Below are 22,051 nucleotides of genomic sequence, written 5' to 3'. Positions count from 1 at the left end.
TCAGCTGCCCTGCAGTGCTCAGTACAGACAGGTCCAGTAAATGTTGCTTAGTTATCCTGATGCTGAAGTGCAAGTCCACTGCAAATGTGTCTATGTCCTCTTGCTGGCAGTGACATCAAGGTGGAACTTGGACTTCGTCACTTGGCTGAGGTACACCGTTCAATGGTTTCCATCCCACCTAGGATAAAAGCCAAACTCCCGACAGTGCCCCAAAACTCTGCCAATTATCCAAACTCATGTCGAGCTGTTGTGCTCCTTACTCACCTTGCCTCAGCTCCAGTGGACTTGAGTGTACCAGGTTCTTCCCCAGTTGGGGGTCTGGACCATTCTTTCCCGAGCTCTGCCTGGCTAACTCCTGCTTCCCCTCCAGGTCTCAGCTTCACTGTTACTTCTTCAGGGAGGCCTTCCTTGAATGCTTAGTGTAAATTAGATTCCTGGGCATATTCTTTCATTGCACCCGGTATAGCACTCCCTACTGCTTGAAATTATATATTTATTTATGGTATTGTATGATCAATATTCGCCTCCCTCTTTAAACTATAAACTCAAGTCAGGGTCTATATCAGTTTGCTTACTGCTGCATCTTTGCCCGCTAACACAGTATCTGATCATAACAGACGTTCACATATTTAACATAAAAATCTTTCTTATAGAAATTTCAGCCAATCATGGGAAAGTATCTTAAGTTTTCCTTCGATGGGCCAAACTGACAAGGAACATTTGCATTCCTCAAATTCTACAGTGAAGATTTTCTGTTTACCATAAAGCAGTTTCGGAATTAATTGGCTGCCATGTGGGGCTCGATAACATGAATCCTTGCTGTGGGCCGGGCATAGATATAATGAACACTTTTCTAAAACATGCCACCGAAAGACAAGTTGATGTATAGACTAATCTTTTTTTTTTTTTTTTAACGTTTATTTATTATGAGAGAGAAAGCACGCACATGAGCAGGGGAGGAGCAGAGATGGGGAGAGAGAATCCCAAGCAGGCTCTCTGCTGTCAGCATGGAACGTGACTCAAGGCTCCATCCCATGAACCGTGAGATCTTGACCTGAGCCGAGATCAAGAGCCAGATACTCAACCAACTGAGTCACCCAGGCGCCCACAGACTAATCTTTTAATCCATATACTTAAATATCAATCTGGGCAATAGCAAACTTAGAAGCCTACATACTCAATGGATTTTTTTTTATACATCCACGACATTTTTAATATCTGAATAAAAACAAGTGAAAAGCTAATCACAGCTATACTTAGAAGCTAAGGACACACACACACACACACACACACACACACACACACATAAACTTCAAATTGTTTCCCGTTTCATCTCAATTTATTACTTTCCTTTATCTTAACTTTCTCTTTCTTTTGGCCTGTCTACTGCTAAATTGAAATTACAGTCAGGTTTTCTGAGCCTCTCAATCTAAGAAATCTCAAGCTGTTTTTTCCCCTACCTGACACACATTACAGAGATTTATCATCGTGGCTCAAAATAATTGAAGATTCTCAAGTTTCTTTTAGAAACTGGTACATATTGTTTGTTTGTAGTTAGTGTCAGTTCGATCTGCTTGCTGCTGATTTCTCTGGCAAAGGGAAGCATGAGTCTAACAACTATTGGCAAGAATATTTAATTTCTAGTAACCTCAGGTCACTCTTTACCTGGCAATGCGGGAATGAAGGAAGACAAGAGTCTGGGGAAGGACATGCACTTTGGAGCCAGACTGCCCAGGTTCAAATTCTGGTTACTAGCTGTGTGACTCTATGGTAAGTGACTTAATCCAACAGGGCCTCAAAATCCTCAACATAAAATGTGGATAAAAATGGCACTTAGCTCCCAGAGTTGTTATGGAGATCATAGAATGATTTCTGAGAGACAGTAAGCACTGCATATACATACATATATATTTAATATGCATATTTCTTTCCTGAAGGTTTTTTTTTTTTTAAAGGTTTTTCTATCTTCAAGGCTATATCCTCCAGCTAGAACTTGAGGATACTAAATAGAGATCCTCTCTGTAAAACATCCAAGACATGTGATCATTCCCTGTTGGGTGTAGATAATATAGCTTCTCTGGGCTTTAGGTATTTCATGTACCAAGTGGTGATATCACCAGTCCTGTGTGCCGAACAAAACTGCTCTGAAGAGAAAAATAAAACAATGCAGGAGAGCAACCTTAAGAGTAGAAATATGTTCATATGCACCCTCGTGGCCATAATCACACATATGATGTTTCTAAGAATCTGGGGGACGTTGTGAGGAGGGTTCTATTAAGTTAAATTACTCCACATTAAAATTAGTCCAAAACAGCAAAAAGAGGCCAAACATACGGATCATTAAGAGCTTCAACTGAAATTACAAAGCATGTACATGATCGGTAATTTTAAGACTGACCAACCTAATACGTTTTTTGTGTCTAATCAAAGAAATATTGCATTCAAAAACAAACACAAACCGTTCCCAAATCATCCCTAATCAGTGGTATTTTCACTTCTGGAAAATGATTCAGCTCAATTTAGGGATTATTGTTTCTGGCAATATAGCGTACAATCTAACTTGAGAGTTCACTTCTTACATATAAGAATACATCTGAATTATATCTAGGCTCTTCCACAGACGATGTGGAAGGTGACGCTGGCTAAGTTGCCATAGGATCCTTCTTACTGTATCTCAAATATACAGATTTTTATGATTAAGAAACATTTCCTATTATTATTAGCATCTTAGGCTCAAGTAAAAACAGAATTTTCACACATAATGCTAGAATCTTCCTATTTGGTTTCCTGAGAGCTTTTGATGTTTCACCAGTACATTTAAAAAATTCTCACATCATTTAAATTTTTGCACAAGACCTTTATCCGGAATTGTTCAATAAATGGTTTAAATTAATGAAACAACACAGCTCTTATGCCCCTTAGAAATTCGATCAGTCTTTTTTTTTTTTTTTTTTTGGAGAGACAGAGAGAGACAGAGTGTGAGTGGAGGAGGGGTAGACAGAGAGGGAGACACAGAACGTGAAGCAGGCTCCAGGCTCTGAGCCATCAGCACAGAGCCCGACGCGGGGCTCGAACTCACAGACCGCGAGATCATGACCTGAGCTGATGTTGGACGCTTAACCGACTGAGCCACCCAGGAGCCCCAGAAATGTGATCAGTCTTAAGTGCGACCAATAATTCCTGTGAATGGGAAGAGGAATCACGATTCACAGTAAGCTGCACAGGACATAGGGGCAGAGAAGAGTACACCTGCATCGGAGCTGGCCTGGCCTACATCCCTGGCTGCCATCCCCGGGAGAGGCGGGCTGCGCGCCACCCCGGGACAGGCCGCACGCCCACCTGTCCTCACAGTTTCAATGAGATACGACACTTTTTTTTTTTTTTGAAACTAAATACATTTTAATAGAAAACAAAATACAAAATAACTCTTTTCAGAAAACAGAAATATTTAATCCTTTTTCCACGAATTCGAACTTGCTTTATCCTCAAAGCACAGTTGGCTATGCGTGCGGGCGTACTCAATGATTTGTTCCGCAAACTGTTCATTAAACCGCTGTTGCAGCGCAGGTGGGAGCAACCGATCGCAGGAGAAAAGGACGCTGAGAGAGCCACGCCTCTGAAGAGGTGGGCGTTTGGAAATTTAACATTTTCTAATTCTATCTTTTGCCTTATCGCTTCGATTTATTTTCATCTCTTTGCCGCAATCTGTCCTTTCGGGGGGAGAGAACTGTTCACAGAAGGGCAGCCGCGAGGAGACTCTCTCCCACCATCACCGCCAGAGCCCAGGACTTGCTCACACGCACCCTCCACCCCCCCCACCCCCACCGCCCGCTTCGAGAAACATGTCAGCCGGAGTGATCAGTCCGTCACCCCAGAAATTTTCCCTTTCTCCCAAAACACTGTGCTACCAAATTCTCTGAATTCCCTGAACCTCAAGATTCCAAGTATCACAGCCAGTGCCAGGAGTAAAACCTGAAAGATGAGAGCAGAGAAAGCCCCTCTGCCAGTGCTAGGTTTCCTCTTCTCAATAATAATAATAATTATAATTATAATAATAAAAAACAAATCCTGGTTCTCTGTAATCACGGAAAAGGAAAGACTTTTTGCCAGGATTATCCCCGCCCCGTTCCTAGTTCCCACCCCCTCATTCCTACCCCAGTAAAGCCCCCTTCCACCCAGGCGACCGAGAACACGTGACCCTGGGGCACTGTCCTGAGCGCGCCCTGCGGCCATCCTCGGGCCCAACGCAGCACCCCGGCGGTGGCGGCGGTGGCGAGGGAAGCAGCATCTCGGGTTTACACGCGGGGAAAGCGAGACACACACCGGAAGGTGCTCAGGCGAGGATGCGGGGGGATCTTTGTAAGAACTTGCAATCCGACCTCCAGAGCCTCTTGATTCTCCACCTCATGTCCAATGACAGCACCTCTCCCGCCCCCAGTCCTTCGACCCTGGGGGGGATGGAGGGAGGGAAGGGGTGACGCGCTCGGGACGTCTGCACGGGAGAAGGGGGGGGGAAGCGGGGAGTCTTTCACAGTCAGTCAGTGATTCAATCTCAATTCGTCCTAAGACTTGCAACCTGGAGCCTTTCCACTACTGCCCCAGTCCGTTACAACAAAGATTAAAAAAAAAAAAAAAAAAAAAGGAAGAAAAAAATTAATGTTCCTGATTTTCTTGTGTGATTCCAGTCACTAGAAGAAGGTTGCAGGCCATGAACTGCACGCTCAGTACATTGCTCATCTGCCCGGTGTACACGCCCACGAGTTCGCCAGAGGAGCCGTCGGCTGGGGCGCTGCAGTACGTGTTCCTAATGTCCCAGACGCGTACCGAGTTGTCCATGGACGCAGAGGCGATCAGACTACTGTCCGGACTGAAGGTGAGGCTGGTGATGTTGTCCGTATGGCCCCTCAGTTCTTTATAAAGGGTCCCAGAGGCCAAGTCCCACAGCTTCAGCCGCTGGTCCTCGCCGGCCGATGCCAAGTACTTACCGTTGGGAGAAAAGGCGAGAGAGAGCACGGGGCCTCGGTGGCCGGTGAAGAGCCTCACCGAGTTCCCCTGTTGGGCACTCCACAGCCGGACAGTCTTGTCGGTCGAGCCTGTGGCTAAGTAGTTCGAATTAGGGTGGAATTTGACACAGTCCACATCTGCCAGGTGCCCGGCATATATCCTCAGCGGGTACGTCCGATCAAATGACCACAGCCTCGCGGTGCGGTCATGGGACCCGCTGGCAAAGTACAGGCTATATGGGCTAATGTCCAGGTCCCACACGGGGTAGGCATGTCCTTGGTATAACACAGTGTTGGTGAAACTCCCGAGGTCCCAGTACCTAATGGACATGTCTTCAGAACAAGAGAGCAACCCTGAGCTGTCTGCGAGGAACCTTGTGCTGTATACTGGTCCACAGTGTCCCCGTAGTATCTTCATCTCTGTGCCCGCATTATCATCCTCATCATCCTGGGAACAGTGGGGGTGGGGGTGGGGGATGGCAAAGAGACACACAAGAAAAAAAATGTTTAGTGGTCTGCCACGAAAACCAAAGAGTCCAGCAAAAACAGAGCATCTGCCCAGTGTCAGTGGCCTCGCGCTTAAGGGTGAGCCCAGGAAAACATCGCATGACTGCATAAAAAGTCTCCTACAACTTACAAATTGGCTTCCTGACATTCGTCCTGCAGCTAAGACTATATTAAAAGTATACAGATGCGAGGCTATTATTATAATACTGTGGACCTTTCCGTTAGGCTGGGGATAAGAGATTTCAAAAGCTGATCAAAAGACAAGTCAATGGTAATTTCCACTGTTAATTCGGATGGGCATCATTTGGAAAGATTTACTTCTGAATTCACATTACGTTCTTAGGTTCTTTTCTTCTGTGGGCAGGTCTTCATCGGTCAGTTTTAGCTGCTTTATAAACCACATCGCTCCCTGTTTCTACCCTACTAAGAAAATTCCTGGCATTCCCATGACTGGGGTCAATGACGAAGGCAGACGTGGTCTTGATTTGAAATTAATCCAAAACCACCGTAGGGGCTGTCCACAATAAAGCTTAGACATATCAGAACGAATAGTAAACCAGAAAGGTGCAGTTACCAATAAATGACACTCACACCTTGCGACCAGGCATAAACCATAAACTGCTGGTGTCCAAAAAGAAATAAAGATGAAGGGGTTTTTTTTGTTCTTCTTCTTCTTTTTTTTTTTTTTTTTTTGAGAGAGAGAGAGAGAGAGAGAAATCCATGCTGAGCACGGAGCCCAACTCGGGGCTGGATCCCACGACCCTGGGATCATGACCTGAGCTGAAATCAAGAGTCAGATGCTCAACTAATTGAGCCACCCAGGTGTCCCTAGATGGGATTTTTTTTTTTTTGATGTGTATTTATTTCTGAGAGAAAGAGAGAGACAGAGAGAGAGGAGAGATGGGCAGAGAGAGAGGGATACACAGAATCTGAAGCAGGCTCCAGGCTCCGAGCTGAGCTGTCAGCACAGAGCCCGACGCGGGGCTTGAACTCACGAACCATGAGATCATGACCTGAGCTGAAGTCAGATGCTTAACTGACTGAGCCACCCAGGCGCCCCCCTAAGATGAAATGTTAAACTGAGACTTTCTGGAGGGTCTCAAACATTTTCCCAAACAAAGCATGGGTTTAGAATAGCTTTAAACAAAGCCAAGAGACTCATGGGATTCTTGGAAATAAATTCCTGTGTGTGGGGACAGAAAAGAAGATAGCCGCTCATAGTACTGAGGGAAGTCCCCTTCCTCACCCTCTTCCCCCCAAGGACACTATCTCTGTTCAAAATCCCTTCATTCTCTCGTAGACAAGCACCTCACTTAGCACTACAGCTCTCTGTCCAGGAATTCATAAATTAACACGGGTTTTAATTAAACCCCAGGTGAACGGGGAGTAAGAAGATTTTTGAACCAACTGGCTTTGCTGCCTTAGAAATAAAAAGGTCTACGAGCCTTAGGTGCTGGTACAGGAAAAGGGCATCTTTCTCATTTCCATTTGAACACGATGAAAATCAAAATAAGACAAATGCCTTCAATGTGTACATATTTGAGGAAAAGGTAAGAGAAAATAAATACTGACGTCCATGAATATTCAGAATGGCTATTCCAGACATTCAACATTAAAAATACATAAGCATTCGGGAGCCCAACGTTCTACCGAGCGTTACCAAGAATATTAGTAATTTTCCTTTCAAAAGAGGTTACAACAACACTTTAAAATTTCAAGAATGACTCACTGCTGTACACCAGAAAGTTTATATAAAAACCGTGGGAACAAAAAACGACCCCGGATGAATTACACAGAGACCCTTTGAAGGTAATCCACAGGGCACGTTACCATCTCTGAGGCTTAAGTGGTCTTCATTTGGAGCAAGAAGTTAGGGAAGTGGGTCTTCGCCTCCTAGGTGGGGACCCTAAAATCAGGCTGGCACTTCCAGGGGTCTTGACGACTGTCCCGAGCACATGGAAAAGTGCCTGGTTGACTGTATAGACCAAGAGATGGGGAAACCAGAGCATTCCTGCTGGCTATCACTATCAGCCCTATGCCAGGACCACAGCTTAAAATAACCCAGCCACATTTTCTTCTGTGGCTCAACCCAGTCCCACAAGGGCCTCAGCATAGTCAAGCTGAAACTCTGAACAAGCAGCTGATTCACACATGCCCAGCCCAATTCTCCCTCTCCTTCCTTTCGTGCCAACAGGACAGAACCCCAAACTCCCTACAATCGGCTGAACTGACAGCAAATGCGCATTGGTCCCAAATAGGAATTTTTAATTTGTAAAGTGTATTCGTGTAATACTAGATGACACCGTGTACATTATAAAACACGCGTAAGAAATTTAAAAATAAGAAAAGGAAGTATAAAAAGGTCTTCGAATGTTGTGTTTCGTACCCCTGTGCCATAGTTTGCTAAACCCTGCTTTAGGTCACGGAGGCCCTACAAATCTCGGACTTCTTATGGATGTCTGCTCCTGGACAAGGAGGTTCGATGTACCTCAGCTCACACTCCAGACTTTCTTAGCTCAAGGGTACTCTTTGGGGTCTGAGATTTGGCCTTGGGCTGTTCTCCCATCATCAGGTGCCAATGGAACTGGAAGAGATTAAATATGGCGGGCCTGGGAGTTGGTTAAGACTTGGGAGCGAGAGAAGGCGGCTCTCGGCTCGTGGAGCTGAACACGTTGCTGTAAGCATAAAACACACCAGATTTCCAAGACTTAGGACAAAAAAGGAGAATATAACAGATTTCGGTAATAATTTTTTTAATATTGCTTACATGTTGAAATGATAATACTTTAGCCACACTGGATTAAATAAGATACATTATTGACTCTTCCCTTTTACTTTTTTCATGTGGCTACTAGAAAAATAAAAAGTACAAACAAGGCTCACGTTACACTCTTACAGGCCGGCAAAGACCTAAACGACCATTTTATACACAAATCACAGAACTGAGTGTCATTCACAACACTGACTGCTTTCCTTTTCAGACTGAAAGACTGCTGGACTGGGGCAAGGCTCGCTAGACAGTGCGTGAACGGATGCTGTACTGCAGGGCTGCTAGGAGGGTGGGAGGCTGGCAGGGATGAGGGTGATCGTGTACACATACCTGAAACACAGAGAAAATCCTTGATCTGGTATCTGTGGTTTGGCCATGTTGCTCGAATGTTAAAAAGACATAGTTAACAATCAACAAGGGTAAACGCCGGACCTCATTGCTAACTTAGAGGATGGAGGGTCTCAGACAGGAGGCGGGGGTGGGGTGGGGGGGCGCTGCTACCTTTGGGAAGAAGGGCACTGCCGTGCCAGTTAACAGCTTTTCAGAGGTTAATCCAGAATATCTTCCAAGTTGAAGATATCGGGGCAGTGCCGTACATCCAGTTTTACTTGACTTAATAGAGAACATTTTATGCCCTCGTTGGAGCTTTTGTTTTCTGATTTTTTAAAACTGAGACAGAATTCACATACTCTAAAATTCACTCTCTTTAAAAAGTATAACTCGGGCCACCTGGGTGGCTCAGTTGGTGAAGTGTCCCATTTCAGCTCAGGTCATGATCTTGTGGTTCATGGGTTTGAGCCCCACGTTGGGCTCTGTGCTGACGGCTCAGAGCCTGGAGCCCACTTCGGATTGTGCGTCTCCCTCTCTCCCTGTCCCTCCCCTGCTAACGCTCTGTCTCTGTCTCAAAAAATAAGTGCTAAAAAAAATTTTTTTTTACAGCATAACTCGATGGCTTTTAGTATACTCACAGAATTGTGCAACTATGACCACTTACCTAGTACAGAACATTTTCATCACCTCAAAAAAGAACCCCTTTCCCCATTAGCAATTGCTGCCCAGTTCCCTGTCCCCAGCCTCTGGCCTGGGGAAACAGTCTACTTTGTTTCTACGGATATGCCTATTCTGGATATTTCCTATAATGAAATCCTATAGTATGTGGTCCTTCGTGGCTGGCTTCTTTTACTTAGCAAAATGTTTATTTACGAGGCTCATCTACATTACAGCAGGTCTCATATGTATCTTTATAACTTTTTATGGCTGAACAGTGTTCCATCACACAGATATACCACATTTTGTGTATCTATTAATCTGCTGATTGACATTTGGGCTGTTCACACTTTGGGGCAATTATGAATAATGATATTATGAACATGTACAATTTTTTGAACATGTACAAATTTTTTTTTGAACATGTACAAATTTTTGTGTGGACATGTCTTTTCAATTCTCTTGGGCATATATCTGGAAATGGAATTGCTGGGTCTGATCAATATTTTAAATACCTACTATTAAAACATTTTATCCACTAACTTGTGCAACAGCTGTTGCTTCACAAAGATTAAGGCAGAGGTTGCAAAGTGGAGTTTTGATTGGGTTTTCGTGTCCTTTCGTACTTCCTACCAGCTCTTTGATCCAGGTAGCTTTACCATTCACTTTTACCTGCTTGGCCTCTACAAGCATGTGAGTTTGTGATCTTTGCATTAAGAGCTTCTATTTTAGGGGCGCCTGGGTGGCTCAGTCAGTTGAGTGTCTGACTTCAGCTCAGGTCATTCATGATCTCACGGTTTGTGGGTTCGAGCCCCGTGTCAGGCTCTGTGCTGACAGCTCAGAGCCTGGGGCCTGCTTCGGATTCTGTATCTCCTTCTCTCTCTGCCCCTCCCCCACTCGTGCACTGTCTCACTCTGTCTCTCAAAAATAAATCAATGTGAAAAAAAAAAGAGTTTCTATTTTAGGGGTGCCTGGGTGGCTCAGTCGGGTAAGCATCTGATTTCGGCTCAGGTCATGATCTTGTGGTTTGTGAGTTTGAGCCCCATGTCGGGCTCTGGGCTGACAGCTCAGAGCTTGGAGCCTGCTTCGTATCCCATGTCTCCCTCTCTCTCTCTCTCTCTCTCTCTCTCTGCCCCTCCCCCACTTGCACTCTGTCTCTCTCTCTCTCAAAAATAAACATTAAAATGGGGCGCCTGGGTGGCTCAGTCGGTTGGGCGTCCGACTTCGGCTCAGGTCACGATCTCACAGTCTGTGAGTTCGAGCCCCGCGTCGGGCTCTGGGCTGATGGCTCAGAGCCTGGAGCCTGCTTCTGATCCTGTGTCTCCCTCTCTCTCTGCCCCTCCCCCGTTCATGCTCTGTCTCTCTCTGTCTCAAAAATAAATAAAAACGTTAAAAAAAAAATTAAAAAAAAAAAATAAACATTAAAAAAAATTTTTTAAGAGTTTCCATTTTAATTGTGAATTCTATAAGAAGTCCAAGTTCTCATTGAAGAAACATTAAAAACTATCAGAACTGATTTATACCTTGCTTTCCCCCAAAATGTTCCTCGTCAGAAACCAAAAAACCAAAAACAACCCCCCTCCCCACCATAACGACAAAAACTTCCCTAAACTGCTATGACAAAATGGGTGGGGGGGGCGGTGGGGGGTAGAAATCCCAAACAGGAAACCCCTCACAACATAATGGGACGATCTCAACTTTAGTTCTAAAGGTAAAAGAAAGTTTGTTCACAAGGAAAGCAGTACCTTCCTACTGTAGCAGAATCTATGGTACTTTCCATGTGGATAATGGCGAATAAATCAGGAAGATACCTAAACAAAACAAGCGCTCCCCTGACATCACCTCTTCTGAGTCGAATAGCATGTCCCACCATCCACCCAGGTGGTCAAGTCTGAGACACAGATGTCCTCCTCGACTCTTCCTTTCCCTCCAGCCCCTCCACTGAATCCAATGCTGGAGCTCTCATCTAACCTGTCCACTGTGCTCCCTTCCTGCCGCCACTCCCCTTGCTCAGGCCACCGTAATCCCTCACGAAGCCCTCACGAAGCCGGTGGCGCCATACTGCTTCCTGTCTTACCACTCCCAACGGTAGCTACATTTAATTTCTATCACTTCCTGGAATTCATCATGTTATTCTTCGCTTCTGGGTCTTCAAATGCACGTCTTCCAAAGCCTGGAAATCTCTACAGAATAGGTCACAAAGCTAATTCTCAGTGGTAGCCCAGGTAGAATCTTAAAACGTTTTTTGAACCTAATGTTCTTTCCTTCTTCGTATTTATCTTTCTCTTTGCTGTCTTCCTTTATGTTAACTTGTAATGCCTAGAATAATCTCCAAACAATATCATCAAGCTGATAAGGTCAGCAGGAATAATTTCTCTCCTTGTATTTACAGAAAGTTGTAACTCAACGAAGGCAGCATCCTTCAGTTGTATGTGAAGAATGCTCAACAGGCTAGAATTGTCTCCTAGGAAAAGAAATCTAAAAATTCAAATACATGAGCAATAAAAAATATCTCGGGGGTGCCTTGGTGGCTCAGTTGGTTGAGTGTCTGACTCTTGGTTTCAGCTCAGGTCATGATCTCATGGTTGGGGGATCGAGCCCCGCACTGGGCTCTGCTCTGACAGGGTAGAGCCTGCTTGGGATTCTCCCTCCCTCTCTCTCTGACCCTCCCTCACTTGTACTATCTCTCTCAAAATAAATAAATAAATAAATAAAGTTAAAAGATATTTTGGAGGGTACTGTAAGATTCTAGAAATCAAAGGGTGTGTATTGGAATTTAGACCTTTTACTCATCACAACAAACTCCTCTGTATCATCTCAGTCACAAGAAACAAAAATTCAAAGATCATATTAACTGGAAGTTGATTAAGAAAACAAGAATTGGAAAAAAGGGCTTATTTTGTGCATCCAATATTCTTGATATCCTTATCACCTATGGAAATTACGTTGAACTTTTCTAAACTCCTTAATTTTTCAACCCCATGCAAAGAATTTTCCATCGAAACTAACTTGAGCCACAGCTCCCTGAATTTCAGTGGTGAGATGACGAAAATATTCTAGCCCCCAGCTGTTGTGGGGCCACTTTCAGGGAAGGCGAACTCTATGAAATTTCTCTCTTTGCCCACATGTTTTCTAAGACAGTAACTCTCAGGGACTTGAAACTCGGGCCACTCGGCCTGCCTTTTCGGTAACCATCCCTAAACAAACCGAACAAGATCATTACCCCGACTGATGGGTGAAATGTCAACTATACTTTCTGTGTACTTTTCAAAATGGGGTTTGGGAACGCCCCGGGGGACATGAAGCCAGAGGACGTGCACTGGCCCCAGGAAGGCCAGTAACACCCAGTGTTGGTGAGGGTGAAGGGAGACCAGAGTTCTCATTTACCGTTGATGTGACCGGAAAATGAGAATATTTATCATAATTTAAAGTGCAGACCCTCTGACCCAGCAATCCTACTTCTAAATGTTTATGTTTGCACAAGTGTACACCCTGGCTGCCACCGCTGTCACCGCCACCCACACCCACACCCACACTTACTGTAAATCTCAATATTAGCTAAAGGTCTTTAATTAGGCTTAGCAATGTTATCCACATTCAGACAGTAACAAACACTGATCGATCATTAATGATGTTCAGTTAATGTTGTTAAGGATAGTTTTCATGTCTTCCAAGGTTAGGCATGAGCAGGAATTCAATGGCTACAGGTTACATGGGCATTAGTCTGGCTGCGGCTATACGGTGAAGGAAATAACGAAGTCCATTCTCCATAAGATCTGTCATGTTTGGTAAGAACTCTAAGCAAATTAGTAAGGCAGGTGTAGGCAAGAAAACTGATATTCATACCTCCTCCTCCAGAATGTCACAAGCCAAGTGGATGCGGGACACGTCTACTTGATGGGGTTCTGACTTTAACTTCCTGGCTCGTAAACTCCACAGTTTTATACAGGAGTTGTCAAACCCCGCAGCAAGCAGCTTGCTGTCTGGGGAGATTTCCGCAGTGTTCAACAGCTGCTCTGTGTTATAGAAGGCATAGAAACAGATGGTAGTGAGGGAGGGAGGGCCATCCTTGACGCGCTTAATGCTCTCCTGCAAGACCTCCAGGGCAGCCTCGTTCTGCAGGATAGGGGCGGGCATGTCGGCGGGCTCTAAGCCGTTGCCCTCGCTCCGGGAGGAGCCGCCGCTGGCGTAGAGCTGGTAATCTGTTCTCTTGGCAGGCTGCACGTCAAGATGGATATGCAAGGTGAGGACTTTGCACAGGGCGGTGTTGTTGTCACTTTGGAGGTAGCGGATAAGGTAGTTGTAGCTGTCTTCCTGGAGACGGACCACGTACTTGTTATCTAGGAATGCTCGAAGCTTGAAGTTAGACAGGATGTCCTGGATGGTTTGAGTGGTCTGTAGCTGCTCAATGACATCCTTCTGGCTAGCGTTCTGCAGAAACATCCCATGGAAGCGGCTGTAAAAACTTTCCACTGTGCTCTTAGGACTGTTCTGGACCAGGTTGAGATGGAGGTAGACAAAGAGAGGATAGAGGAGAGGCATCACTTCGTGGCTATGCTGGGAATCAGAATCTACAATGAAAAAAACAAAAAACAAAAAACAAAAAACGAGGGCTTTATAATCAGTATAATTTCAAGGAATAATGGGACTCTCCCGGGGAGCCCACCATCACAGAACACTTTCTGGTCAGGACTATCGATTGAAATAGAAGCCCAACGTGGAATTGTGGAAATTCAAAGCCTTCTGACTGAAGAAGAAAGAGCAGGGACTCAAGTCCAGCAAAACTGGGTCTGAAGTCGGCCACAAATCAGGACTTTGATGCCCAGAGAGGTTAAGTGATTTGCCTAAGTCCTCACGACACGTCAGGGGCTTGTGCCCAGGTCTTCGAGGTTCAGTACTTTCCCTTCAATATGTTTCTCAAAACTGGGGAGCGCAGACCTCTGAGGGTCCTTAGATATATTCTTGGGAGACTGTGACTTCTTCACAGACACTTTTTAACTCGATGATGATTAAAAAAACAAAAAACAAAAAAAAACGAACACAAGTGTATTCAGAATGTCTGGATGGCCATTAAGCAAGTACTGACATACGATTTTAGTGCTCGATTTAATTTTGTGATTACTTCTGGCAGCCGTCACCTAAAGTGATATCAGGGAGTACTTATTTTTGTGAGTTCATTACCGTGTCTCCCTACCCAGGCTGGCACGCCCTAACACTAAGATGACAACATCCATCCCTTGTTGTCCCGTATCTGCCAGTGTGATCATTTTGATTATGTTGACTACAAAATAAAACTTCTCTTTTGCAGTGATAATTTACAGATGAGACATTTTCATGTCATTAAGGCTAAACCATTTACTGATTTGAGACTTTAACATCAGGAAGCTATGTGACAAAGGATGTTCAAAAACGTGTCCAGCTTTAAATGTCACAGGCGAACGAGAAAAGCCCTGAGGTGTATCTGACACCTACGTTGAGTGAGGGCAGAGTGAGCCATGAAGGCACAAAGGTCGTTCAGCCAGAGGCCAGTGGGGGTGGCAGGACCTTACGCGGGGTGCAAGGGCCTCCGGGAAGCTGAGTGCAGGCTAGCCTGTGTCACAGCCAGCAGCACCGTCCCCAACTCCACCTGGAGCAGCAAGTTAGTTCCGGCAAAATCCATCCGATATATTCACTTGCTGTTAATTGGAACTTTAATGCTTTTGTGGTTTTGCTTGCACTTGATTTGTGAGTTTCAGTTTCATTTGGAAATACGGCAGCCATAAGGGTTTTATATCGAGTGTAATGTTTGCACATAAACAAACAAGTACCCAAATGCTTTCAGTCAGCATTTGCTGCTTCTGCTGGCATCTTTTTTTCCCCTTCGTGAAAAAGAATCCATTCATGGCTCAAAAGCAGGAACATCGGAGAATCTTGCCTCCCTAATTTGATGACAAATGATACCCGCATGGTATCTCTACCCAACACCCTACTTCACTTTATCACAGGTGAATTAATTGTACAATACGTACAGTTTATTTTAAAAAAAATTTTTTTTCAACGTTTTTTATTTATTTTTGGGACAGAGAGAGACAGAGCATGAACGGGGGAGGGGCAGAGAGAGAGGGAGACACAGAATCGGAAACAGGCTCCAGGCTCCGAGCCGTCAGCCCAGAGCCCGACGCGGGGCTCGAACTCACGGACCGCGAGATCGTGACCTGGCTGAAGTCGGACGCTTAACCGACTGCGCCACCCAGGCGCCCCACGTACAGTTTAGAATAAAGGCGTCCCTACTGCAAGACATGTTTAGAAAATGAACTGAAATTACGACTGTCACCGGGCCGCTCTGGGCTCCTCCTGTCTCCAGCAGGCAAAGAAGGGAGTTGCAGTGCTGGCTGGGCCGACTGATCCTGACTACCAAGGGGACACTGGACGGTCACTCCACAGTGGAGGAAAGGAAGGGTATGTCTGGACTACAGGAGATCCCTTAGGGCATCTCTTGGTCTCATTCTGTCCCTTGGTTAAGGGTAACGGAAAACTACAAAACTCTAATCGAGGCAGGTCCAGTAACGGCCCAAGGCTCTTCAGAAATGAAGGTATGGATCATCCCGTCAGGTAAAGACCCCGGACCAGCTGAGGGGTTCGCCGAAGGGAAAGAAAATACAGAACGGGTAGAAGAAGGTAGTTACCCACCAAGAATGAAATATGTGACCAGTTACAGAAATGAAGATTATTTATGTAACCCTCCCTATTTTGTTGTGAATATGTGTGTGTGTGTGTGTGTATCTATAGGCAAATATCTTTGTTTTCTTTCCTCTCTTATTCCCTTATCATGTACACAAGTTACTCTGATTTTGTATCAGAGTATTTAAGTATTGTTAACTTTATGCCATAGTATTTAAGTTTCAGGATATCAAGGAAAAGAGTAAATCACCTAAGGACTTTGTTTTTTCTTCTGGGGGAAGGATTAGTGCATTTTTCACTGTCCTCAGGAGAGCTGTATCATGTTGGGTGGAATAATGACCTTGTTAATAACCTTTATTTGGAGAGTAAGTACGCTTTCAGGAGATGGGTACGGGTGCCAAGTTGACAGGGGGTGGACTTGTGGTGGTTAATTTCGTGTCAACTTGGCTCGGTCATAATGCCCAGATACTTAGTTAAACATTATTCTGGATGGTTCTGTGAAGGTATTTTGTTTTTTAGATGCGACTAACGTTTAAGTCAGTAGACTTTGAGTAAAGCAGATTATCCTCCATAATGTGGGTGAGCCTCGTCCAGTCAACTGAAGGCCTTATAAGAACAAAGATTGATCTCCCCGGAAGAGGGAATTCTGCCAGGAGAAGAGGGAATTCTTTGTATTTGAACTGCAATGCTTCCCAGGGTATCCAGCCTGTCTGCCGGTTCTGTGGATTTTGGACTTGCTAGCCTCCAGAACTGCATGCACTGACTCCTTGAAACGTATCTCTCTGCACATATACCCTATCAGTTGTGTTTCTATGGAGGGCCCAGATACAGACTTTGGTCTTTAATTCTTTTTTTTTTTTTTTTAATGTTTACTCATTTTTGAGACACTGAAAGAGACAGAGCAGGAGCGGGGGAGGAGCAGAGAGAGAGAGAGACACACACACACACACAATCCGAAGCAGGCTCCAGGCTCTGAGCTGTCAGCACAGAGCTCGGCGTGGGGCCCTGAACTCATGAACTGTGATATCATGACCTGAGCTGAAGTCGGATGCCTAACCGACTGAGCCACCCAGGCACCCCAATTCTTTAAATGTTTCTTCTGTAAATGCTGTAATTCTTTAGAAGAGCTCCCGAAAATTTTTTCTTTAGAAGCTGTCATTTTTTTTTTTAATTCTTGTAGGTCTATTTACTTTCGAGAGAGCAAGCGAGTGCGAGCGGGGAAGGGGCGGAGAGCGCAGGAGACACAGACTCCAAAGCAGGCTCCAGGCTCTGAGCTGTCAGCACAGAGCCCGACGCGGGGCTCGAACACACAAACTGTGGATCATGACCTGAGCCGAAGCCAGACACTTAACCAACTAAGCCACCCAGGTGCCCCTAAATGCTGTAGTTCTTTAGAAGAGCTCTGGAAAATTTTTTTCCCCAAAATACTAATGAAAAAACCAAAACCAAAACAGCTCAATCCTTATCAACTGGATTTCCGATATACGATGGGGATGAATTGTTTGCAATTCCTTAAAATCTTAGTTTCAGGCTTCCTTTTCAAAATGAGAGGCATTTTAGTTTAATAAGTTTATAGAAAGAACCTAGCCAGCAAGAAACAGGGCTGCACTGCTTCAAAACTGACTGAAATTCACTGCTGTTTCAGCTCAGTTTCAAAATTGCTTAGCTGTTCTCTCTTGTCTGAAGAGAACTGGTCAGGTATAAAATAACATTTTGATCAACATACTCATTATGTGGAACAAGGTGAGACCCACATGATTCATCTTGTTTCCTTGCAATCATAACACGCACTTTGGATTCTGCTCAAAGGGGACCCACTTAAAATAGATGTTTTCTAATTTCAAAAGGAGCATATCCTCCGAAAAGCGTGATTTTCTTTCCTCCCATCCATCTACCCGCCGGCTACGTAACAAATGCCTACTTGGAGCCACACTCCTCTGGTGGGAAAGAAGAGGAAGCTTTTCATGGAGTTTGCAGACATCAGCAGCGAAAAGGACACGAGGTTAAGTGAAAACCGAGCTTGTCAGTCCGTGTCCTCCTGCCTGTCTCTGTGTGGTCTGACCCCACTACGTGGCACCCCGGCCTCTACTCTGAAACACCACACTGCCCAGCTTGACTTCTCACCTCCCTCCCTCCTGGGCTCCGCTTCTCCCTCGTGTTCCTCAAATGCTCATTTCACTTTCAGGAGTGAACACGGAGTGTGTGTTTCCTGTGACCCAGGCACCTGACATCCGTCATTGTGTCTAAGGGTCACGGCTGGCCCCAGATTCACACCTGGACCGAATGGTTCCAAAGCCTCTGCTCTTCCTACTGTGCCTCCTGAAGAAAAGGGCCCACAGCAGTAGGTGAGCTCCCAGAATCTCTCGCCCACAGATAACTCACGGAGGAAAAAAACACTCCGGGTGCTCCAGCCCGAGATGCTCTTATTTTCCTACTATCTTCGAGATTGATCATCTCCTAAAACTGGAATTTGCACCTCCATGAAGCTGATGCTGAGTTCTTTATCACAAGGCTGTATCTTCTCTTAAATACTAGCCTCGGTTTCCTACTGCAGTCTATACCATGGGAGGCTACCATCATCATGATGTACAAGACACAACGTGACTTATTTCTGCCCAATGTAGCTTAAGCCCCGGTTTGTCACAGAGCCCGAGTCATCCTCCTTTGATCTTGAGCCTTGGAGAGTCTACCTTGGAAACTTAATTATGAGATCCAGACCCTGTTTTCCATTTTCACACCTCCGCTGAGTTCTGGTCCTTACTCACCTCCCTTCGCAAGCAAGTACTGCAGCGGACTTCAGGCTGGCCTCTGTGCCATCCCACTTGCAAACCCTGTCACAAACTGCCCTTAGACTAACATTCCTGTTGGTTGTCTCCGCCAGGAGACAGGAAGAGGCTCACGCTTCCAGGCCCAGTGGTCAGGTCTCTCCTCAGCCTGGCTCCAGGGTGTCTGGCTTTCTCTGCAATCGGAAAGCCCTGTTCTCAACCAAGCTCGTTTTCTCCCTGCTCCTAGAGGGGAAAATTGCCATCTGTACCCTCTCGTTCCTATCTTTTCCCCATGCCCCGAATCCTCCTCCTTCTCCTCTTCCACCATTTATTGAAATCCACCCCACCTTCCAAATGCTAACTTCAATTCTACCCCCTACTCAGGAAGGCTTTCTCGACTACCCCATCCAATGTTCACCTTTCTTTCAGAATGCGATTCCTAGACGTACAAAATTCAACACTGGTTTCACACTGCTTGTGAAAATTCTTCCACTATGTTTGAACTTTATTTAAAAACTTTTAGTTTTAGACTTCTGTGGTTTGGATTGCTTCTCACTTAGATTAATTACTATATCTTATACTTTATTTTGGTGCTCAGGAAACACTTGTTCGTTTGACTTGGTTGACTACTCTTCAGAGGCCTGAGGGTATGCAAAAATGTTTCGGGAAAAGCAGTCTGTAAAAACACACGACAAAACATATATTCACCCCCTCCAAATAACCTGTGCCCAGTGGATTAAGGAATTATAGGTAAAATAACAGACAACTTCCTCAGTTTTGAAACAAGACAAAGCAGAGGGTTAGTAGATTACAGTTTACTGCAATGTAAAGTTCTGGCTGAAGGAAATTATGAGATGAGAATAAAGAAGATACCACATATTAGGAAAAAACCAGCATCCTCAAATACAAGGAGTCAACATTTACTCCATGTTAAGAGTTTGAGCAGGTATATACATATTTTTTTAATCTTTATTTTTGAGAGAGAGACAGCATGTAAGCAGGGGAGGAGCAGAGAGAGAGGGAGACACAGAATCTGAAGCAGGCTCCAGGCTCTGAACTAGCTGTCAGCACAGAGACTGACGCGGGGCTCGAAGTCACGAACTATGAGATCATGACCTGAGCCAAAGTCGGACACTCAACCGACTGAGCCACCCAGGCGCCCCGCAAATATTTAAGAATAACATCAAGAGCCCAAAGAAATAAATTGAAGCAGAAAACTTAGCACCAGGGTAAATCACATCAGTGAGCAATTAAATGTATTCATAATTCTCCATTGCAAGAAGTAACCACAGTTCTGTATCATGAAATTATTCCAATGAGCCTATCATATCTATGCTTCATTGATTTAAAAACGTAAACAAAAATCTATACAGTATCACTACAGTCATGAGTGTCATGCATAATAGAAATAAGTCGTATCTATGACAAGAGTCATCTCATGAGGTGAGTACAGGGAAGGTATCACTATTGTAATGATACATTGGGGCTTTATGCTTTTGTCTGTCTCCCTCATTAGACAGTGGGCTCCACACCAATACTCTCTATTGCAATACCACTGCTTAACATAAATATCGGCTGAATGGATGAAAGAGAAAGGCTGAGAAGAGTCAGGCATTCCTTTCCAAACCAGCTTCCCCATCAATAGCACAGAGAGACAAATCTATCGTGGAGAGAGAAATAGAGCCCTATTTTAAAAACAGAGTAAAATGGCTTTCTAAAGACTGAATTAAAAATTTTGAAATACTGCTTTAAGCCTCCAAAGCGAATGCCAATGATTAAATTATCTCCAAGTTCTTGCTTACCTCTGAATGAAATCCTTCTTATAAATTCAATTTTTTTTTTTTTTTTTAATCCTTACTGGAGATGGAGAGCAGCTGATCACTGTTCTGAGATATTTAACATTCATATGATATGAGGATCTTAATGGAATTTCTTTCTTTTCAGTTTAAACTTAATAGACTCTTTTTACTAAACCTTTAAGTTTCATGATTTTTTCATTTTTGTAACCATTTAAAAGACTATACTTCTGAATTCCAGCAATCAACAACTCTGAGGCTGATAAGATAACCCTCTCTAAGGTTTTATTTCGTAACGTTTATTCCCTGTAACATTTAGGCCATTTTCCCCAACCGCAGGACACAGGAAATATGGAATCTCTCCTTTAAAATACAAACTATTAAAGGTCAAGTAAAATCAGGACAACCCTAAGTGAAATAAAACTAGATGTATTATTTTGGTTTATAACTGATTGCATTATATGCACCTTTACCATTAAAGATTATTATTGAGGATTTTTCAAATAAAAAAAAAGAAAACAACCTCAAAGAGTTTTAACTACAATTTACTACTAACCATTTTATCTGCCAGTTACTCTCAATCCTTTGAGGGCAGAGAGTTTTGTATGTCTTGTACTTCAAGGTATCGTGTATGAAGAAAGTACTCAAGAAAGTTTGATTAATAACCTGAATCAAGCTGGTCTCCCTCACTGCAATAATCTTTCCAACATTAAAATTATAATCAGTCATCTTGGGACTAGATGGATGAGAACACTTGGTTATACTTTTGAATCGCTTTTTCTTTAAAAAAAAAATTATTTTTAATGTTTATTTTTGAGAGAGAGAGAGAGAGAGAGAGAGAGAGAGAGACAGAGCATGAGTCGGGGAGGAGCAGAGAAGAGAGGGAGACACAGAGTCCGAAGCAGGCTCCAGGCTCCGAGCTGTCAGCACAGAGCCCGGCGCAGGGCTCAAACCCACGAACTGTGAGATCATGACCTGAGTCGAAGTTGGACGCTTAACCGACTGAGCCACCCAGGCACCCCTTGAATCGCCTTTTCTATTTCAAATACAAGGAAACCAGAGCCCCAGAGAGGCCAAGCAACTCCATTTTTTTTTTAAGTGATGAATTTAAAAAGTCATACAGGGAGTTAACAGAACTGATTGGAACTCGTATCTACTGATTTTGCATTCTAGTGGTCGTTACACCACCCATGAATGGTCTAAATTACTTCTAATTTTTTATCTTGCTGATTCATGCGAACAACAGCCTTGCACTTGGGGAAATAAGGGGAAAAGCTCATCCTGAGATGTGCTATATTAGTAACAGCAATTTCAATGTACATTTCAAATTCTCTACATTTAAGTATGTTTCTCTACACGGCTGATTGAGCTTTCGCTGTTTCAACCCAAGTTCTAGTCAGTCTGCTGACAGCCACAGATAAAACGGTGAACAAAACATCTGGAGCCCTGGTTCTGGCACACTTTAACCTTGTGCTTTAACCCTCTTACGAATTCCAATAGATTGTAATACTGAGTACAAGGGCTGTGCGAAACCACCTTGGAATCTCTGCTATGTACACCATA

General features: G+C 44.2%; 1 protein-coding gene across 2 annotated transcripts in view; it reads right to left on the bottom strand.

Moving 5' to 3' along the window:
- Positions 1-3,827: 3,827 nt before the first annotated feature.
- TAF5L (TATA-box binding protein associated factor 5 like) overlaps positions 3,828-22,051 on the bottom strand; it is a 33,121-nt gene continuing 14,897 nt past the window's right edge. For both annotated transcript variants that reach the window (XM_049645061.1, XM_049645060.1), the window contains exons 4-5: positions 13,114-13,838; positions 3,828-5,451 (exon numbers count right to left, since the gene is read on the bottom strand). In XM_049645061.1, the coding sequence (XP_049501018.1) occupies positions 4,654-5,451; positions 13,114-13,838 (1,523 nt within the window). In that variant the 3' untranslated portion in view covers positions 3,828-4,653. The remainder of the gene's footprint in view (positions 5,452-13,113; positions 13,839-22,051) is intronic.

Source organism: Panthera uncia, chromosome D2 (genome assembly GCF_023721935.1).
Source record: "Panthera uncia isolate 11264 chromosome D2, Puncia_PCG_1.0, whole genome shotgun sequence".
Lineage (NCBI taxonomy): Eukaryota > Metazoa > Chordata > Mammalia > Carnivora > Felidae > Panthera > Panthera uncia.
The sequence above is the reverse complement of the archived record's forward strand: the minus strand, read 5'-3'. Positions and strand labels throughout refer to the sequence as shown.